The 6,466-nt window shown below is 38.2% G+C and overlaps 1 protein-coding gene across 3 annotated transcripts in view; it reads right to left on the bottom strand.

The window, feature by feature from the left end:
- Window positions 1–3,746: 3,746 nt before the first annotated feature.
- Window positions 3,747–6,466, bottom strand: part of CD226 (CD226 molecule) — a 28,354-nt gene continuing 25,634 nt past the window's right edge. For 2 of the 3 annotated variants that reach the window (XM_063326442.1, XM_063326440.1), the window contains exons 5-6: window positions 5,809–5,872; window positions 3,747–4,541 (exon numbers count right to left, since the gene is read on the bottom strand). In XM_063326442.1, coding sequence (XP_063182512.1) covers window positions 4,377–4,541; window positions 5,809–5,872 — 229 coding nt within the window. In that variant the 3' untranslated portion in view covers window positions 3,747–4,376. The remainder of the gene's footprint in view (window positions 4,542–5,808; window positions 5,873–6,466) is intronic. The other variant, XM_063326441.1, reaches the window with a different exon arrangement.

Below are 6,466 nucleotides of genomic sequence, written 5' to 3'. Positions count from 1 at the left end.
CCCTTGAGCCCACACATACCCTGACACCACATCCCAGCGAGGCATGGCCATGGAGGCACATCTTGTGCTCTAGCCCAAAACAGTTCCCCGGGAACGTGTGAGTGTTGCAAGCATCTTTTGAATTGTCTTACTTGCACCTTAAATAATACGGTCTGAGAACTTGGCATATATTTTCTACTCCTGGGGTCCACAGCCTACAAGAGCATTTTCGCACTTACCTTGTAGACAGACAGGGCTGGTTTTGGAACTAGCCCTTAGTGTCAGACTTACAAAGCCATTTAAGGGATTAACTCCTATTGAGCATTTAGGCTTTAAAGGAAATAAGTTTTTCACTTGCGCTGGGGAATACTCACTGAGGCAGCGTTTCAGCTACTGTAAATAAATACCATTGAGTTGAACTTTCACATAGCTCAATGAGGGAAGGTTTAGAGGAGCATGATGCAGATAAGATTTAAAAATAAATTTTAAAAAATCAGAGCCCTGCTTCCCAGATGTCTTCATGATTACAAATAAATCACCACCACCCCTCAAAAAAAAAAAAAACAAAACCAAAAAACCCCACACTAGAAATTAATCTGATAGTGAGATCAGTCCTCTGAAATCTTTCCTTTTTCTGAGGAAAGGTTTCTTATTTGGATCTCTCAGGAGTAAGGTAGCATCCACTTGTCATCAAAATAAGAAATGCTGGTAGTACCTATACTTTAGCTGTTCTGCCTGCTCTGTTGCCTTATTCCTCTCCTAGTCCTGTAGTCGTGGGATAAGACCTGGATGGCAAGTAGGTGGTTAAGTTGCACAGCACAAGCTAATTAGAACAAGCTAATTCTGAGTGTCCTTGAAAAGATTTAGGTGCCTAACAGAAAAGGTACCTGGGAATTTAGGGCAGGCGGAGGTCAGAAAGAAGGTTAAGTGCTGGACTACCCTGCCTAACATGAAGGTTTGGAGGAGTCCAGCTTCTTGTGTTCCTTGGTGGGTCCAGCCCTTAAAGAAGGCTGTTTCTTCACAAAAGCACTGTTTTAACCCAAGATGCACAGCCAAGGGAGAGCAGAAGACAAGCAGAATGAGCAGTATCACAAACTTACTATAGCATCAGAGAAGCTCTTTCAGGTAAAGGAACACATTTGAGATGAATAAGAAAATAACAGGAGGTAATGTAGGTTATCGTTCTAACGTTCACCTTCTTTCATAAACCGTGAGTTTCGTATTCGCCCTGTTGATCCGAACGCTAGCAACTGCCTCTCCTACATTCAGAACTCCCAGAAAAAACTGACTACAAAACATTTTTTTCTCTGATTTCTTTTTTAAGACATGTGAGTTTACACTCTGTAAAGACTTAGTAGTACTATTACTCATGGAATTTTCCTTTGAACATGGGACTTAAACATCTACCTTTTTCACCCAGCACAAAAGATTAATTTTATTATTATGGAAAAGAAATCTGGTTTTACTTTTCTTAAAATCTCATAGATTAATTTTCCAGTTGCACAGAAGGTAGTTACTCAGTGATTCAAGACTCAGTTTTTTAATGATAGCATGGTTTGTTATGTTTATTTCCTTTCAGCAAAGTTTCTAAGGCCCTGAAACAACAAAATAAGACAGAGTTCTCTTACAGTTTAGGTAGTGTGCTGAGCCGGTTGCTGTCTGTCGCTGTGTCATCTTACTTCCTTGATTTATTCTTTTCTCCCTCTTAACTATTCGGGCAAGCCATACAGCATGAAATAGCACAGCAATTGTTCAACGTAAAATTTCCAAATTACAGTTCATGAAGTTTACTCATAAGAAACTAAAAGTTTCCGGGAGAAAATGTCAAATCTATGGAAAATATTGAAAATAAACAGCAATAAACAATAGTTTGTACTACTTACACAAGAAAGTCTATTTACGTAATCCAAACTCTTTCACAGTAAACAGTCTCTTTCTGGGTTTCATCTTGCCAGATTCATAAAATATTTAAAGAGTTTTAACATTAGATTTCAAATAACGCTTTTGGAAGTTTCTCTTGTGTGTAGCTTAGTAGTTTTTAAGCCAATGAGAATATTGATAAGTGGGTTGTTTTCTTTTGGTTTTCATTTGTATCAGTCTCATGTTCAGCTGCTGTTCACTGATATTACCATGGTACAAAAATGAAGCTGTTGTTTTGGGTTTGCTTTTTAGAAAAAAAATAATATATTGTTCTTATTATGCTATGTGTGATGTGATTTTCCCTGTGGACTATGCTGGTAGAATTAATATGTCTGGAATTTAAATTAAAACCGATTAAATACCTGCAAAGATGTGCACTACAGATTTTTTTTTTCTTCCTCAAATCTCAGAAATAAGCAGTTATTTTGAAAAGACAAGCTAAAAGTACCAAGGGAGGCAAGAAATAAGGGCATTACCAGAAATAATCGGAGCAATCTGGTATTCCAGGTACTTAACCTCTCCCCATTTTTACCCTCAGTAAAGTAGGGATGTATTTTGACTGTCTCTACAACCAGTGAAACAATACCAACTTCTTGGCTTATGGATATTTCTGTACCAGGATTCCAACTGAGAAATTCAGTGTAATCAAATTCATTATGTTATCATTTTGGCATTTTAATATAAATGTGATCATCAAAGAAACAACCCGATGCTACAGGGTTTTATTTGTAATGCTGTGCACAACTTAGAATTATCTGCTATAACATTTGATAACTCAGGAAATAAACCAATTTATTAATAGTACAGTTTTGTGTATCCTCATCAACTTCACATGCAAGCATTTATATATCTGGAAACATTCAGTTAGTGGCAGGAAAAAAAAATCCCTTGCAATGTATATGTGTCCTTGTTCAGGAGTACACAAAACTAAAATGAGATGTTTTCTGATGGTATATGACATTGTAAACTATTTGAGACTTCAGTGCTGAGTTGAAGGACGCTTTGGTTTAGGATTTTAGATTTTTAGCTGAAGAGTAGGGTAGCCACACGATGCTATTATTGCTCAAATAGCTCAGAGAAGCCTTGTGTCCACATTATCCTCAGAAGAACCCAGACTCCTGTTTTTCTGTGCACGTGAAGAAAGCTTTCTATTGGAGAAGGCTACGCAAAATGTGCTTTTCACTGTCAGGCTGTTGATGCTCCCTCCTAGCCAGGCAAGAGGAACCAGTAACTGATCTGTAGGCAGACTCATGATGCCTCCCCACCAACCCCTTTCAAAAAAAAAAACCCAAAACATATTCAGCAACACTTTTACTAATGCTTCAAGAGAAAAGGGGAATCAAGCACAGGTGGGCCAGGCACACAGTTTGTAGTATGCGGACATATATATGATTATCAGCTGTCATGGTAACACCTTCATCTACTGGGATTTCGTCCTCAGTAATGTGGCAGATTTGTAAAAGGCCAAAAGATGCGTAGATCCTAATTCTCAGGTCTGCCTTCTAGTTCTGTTTGTTTAAGGATTTTTTTTTGTCTGTTTGTTCAATTTCTGTGTGGTTTCTTCTGTAGGTTTCAGCAGAATATATACATATGCACACATACAACTACATATGTATGTGTATTGTTTTGTAAGTGTTCTCAATCACGCTTTTTTCTGCTTTGCATCATTTATTCACGTATCTTCCATGTTCTCATTTATTTTTTGTGCAACTAAACCTTATAATAAATTATTATTAAATATAACCTGACGGTGACAGAGTCTCCATGTTTTGTTTTCTCCTGGGCATGAGGGAGGGGTTGGGGGGGAAGGAAGGAGGGAGGAAGGAGAGCAGGGGGCTACACCTCTATTCTGTTCCCAAGTAGAAAGCGCTGAAATAACTGCGGTAAGTGTAAAACACACAGCTGTCAGATAGCAAGCTTCTGTTCATACTTGTAAATCTAGGTTCAAGGATCCCTGATATATTTGCTTTTGTCAGCTGAGTAGTACTGTTTGCCCAGCAGCAAAATAACACCTCCTGTGTGGAAAATCATGGATGTTTGTTATTCTATAGAGCTCTCAATTTGAGATGCGAAAATCATGGACATAGATAACATCAAGCACATTTTCTTTCTCACCCCGTCACATAGGCTTCTCAGACACATAGATTTCTCGGACCAAATTAACTTTATGTACACATATGCATCTCCATTCTGCATACCAGGGCTGTTCTAAAATTCTCACTTGAGAGCACACCTACTGGGTAAAAATGTTTTAATTGAAGTATTACAAATAATCCTTAATTCTATATATTAATCAAAGGATACGTTAATGCTGCCGGCTGCAATACAACACAGACACACCTGCTGTAAGGTGGCCCAGGCTGGCTGTCCAGCCCAAGCAGCCCAGGCAGTGCTCGGCACAGCCAATTTGACCTTCCGCGTTTCGCCAGCACAAAGAAAATAACGTCAAAGCTGCAAATATAAGTCCTGTGCTTTGGTTACTTCATTCTTAAGAAGGAATCTAATGGTCTTGTCTTAGATTTGTGTGACACATTTTTGCAGTTGACGTAAATCTCCTCTGTCTGCCTGAGTGATGATTCTTCTCCTCTTCTTCCTGTGTGCCGTGTGCCATGAAAATTGGATATTCCATAACTGTTAGCAGACTAGAACAGTAAAAAAAAAAAAAAGAAATGAAAAAATTAAAGGACTTTCTGAAAACAGCCGCAGCTTTGAGAAAGGATAAAAATGATAAAAATGGCAAATTTTCCTCATATGCTGTTTAAGTATTGGGAAATATTCAACCATGAATCAAAATACTTTTTGTATTCTTGTTTTCTGTGAATACATTTCAGGTTCATGTCATATGAAAAAAGAAGTTGCACTTTGAATATGTTTCACAGCTGTCCCACATCAGATGCCTAGTAAAGCACTACTGGAGTGCTCATTTCCCCTCATGTACACACTTCAGATGCCAAAATAGTCTCCTATGTGAATCTGGAAACATGAATTACTCTAAAGGTATTGGCCATGCTAAGAATTATCCATGTTTTTAAGACAACTTAATGCAATGTGTCTTAGTTAACAGGCATGGGAGGAAAGACAGTTTCTCAAGCAAATGGCTAGTCCCTAGCATGTGGTCTCCCTAGGAAGAGCTTCGTTCTGGTACAAAGAGTGACTCAAGAATCAGAATGAGAGAGATGGAAATAGCAGAAGGTCAAAAGACTTTATAAGGACATATCTACAGTGGAGCTCACCATTGGATCATACACAAGTGCCATCTGAGAGGAGATAGGTGGAAAGCTGGAGTCCCACATCCACTGTGAGAATGAGGTCATTTCCCTAAGCACAACATAATTTCATACCCTCTCTCAAGGTATGAAGAGACAAGGCAGAAGCGGTGAAGTTGGCTCCTATCTTTCCATTTCTAAACTTCAGTCCTTGAACAGGAGGATTAAGGGGTGAAAAAAGGGCTCTGAGCTCCAAGATGTTGATTGTTACAATACAAAAAGGAAGGAGAAGCACTGAAACAGCTGTCCTAGTGAATTATAATGAAGCTGAACTAGAAGAAATAGATAAAGTGTATCACAGGATACAATTTTTTGCCTCAGTTTTGCAAGTAGTGACTTGAAGAGAAAAGGTATTAACAATACACAAATAATATGAAAGTTAGCAAACCGGAAGAGCTTATTTGTTAATAATGTGGAACACAGTTGGGTTTCTACATGTAGCTCTAAGACATGAAAGAATATTCATCAAAAAAATAGTGAATAGCAACAATTGTACTTTAAAACATTTAATTTTTCCTTTCTGTGTAGTTTAAGATTAGACTACAAGATTCAAGGGATATAAAGAGCAGAAGCAGAAGAGAAAGATGTTAAGAAATGTACAATACAAAATACGAGTAAACTCCAGCTCTCCAGCTGATCTTACCTGGATCTGAGTAGAGTATAAAGCTTTTGATAAGGCCTCTGTGGTCCTTTTCCTCTTCTTTCTGCTGACACATGTTCAGTCAGAAACACAGTCGCTCAGTCAGAAACACAGTGCAGGGAACTGCATCATACATGATAGTATAGTCCAAAATATCTAATTCCAGCATACAAAAGATATGCTGGTATTGCTTGCTTTCCCACTGAAACCAATAAATACAATAAAATCCGAGTAGTCTTTCCTCTGACTTGCAAACTGTAACATGCATGAGATATAAAAGCCTTGACACTGATGAAAAGGCCCCTTGATTCAGGGGTAAATACAATAATATAGTGCCAACAAGTTCCAGCAGCCTTATATTTTGTGGTAGGGGAAGAAATATTTTTTTCTGCTCACTATTTCTTTTCATTGGAAGCAGAGATTCTGGATCAGACCTCTACCATATATTTGGCAAGGAATGCAGCAAACTTAGATAATGGTTTAAATTATTAGTTTGGATGCAGCTGTGAGCAAATTTGGAACAGGAAATCAGAAGACAAACAATGCTAGAAGATGTGGAATGCCTCAAGTTGTCACCTGTCCTTGTCCATGCACAAAACAGCCTATGCCTAGGTTTATGTTATTCCTGACAAATCACCTTTGGCATGAAGTTTCAGCTAAT

The sequence above is a fragment of the Chroicocephalus ridibundus genome, chromosome 2 (genome assembly GCF_963924245.1).
Source record: "Chroicocephalus ridibundus chromosome 2, bChrRid1.1, whole genome shotgun sequence".
Classification (NCBI taxonomy): Eukaryota; Metazoa; Chordata; class Aves; order Charadriiformes; family Laridae; genus Chroicocephalus; species Chroicocephalus ridibundus.
Note: the sequence above shows the minus strand (reverse complement) of the source record. Positions and strands in the feature narration are given on the sequence as shown.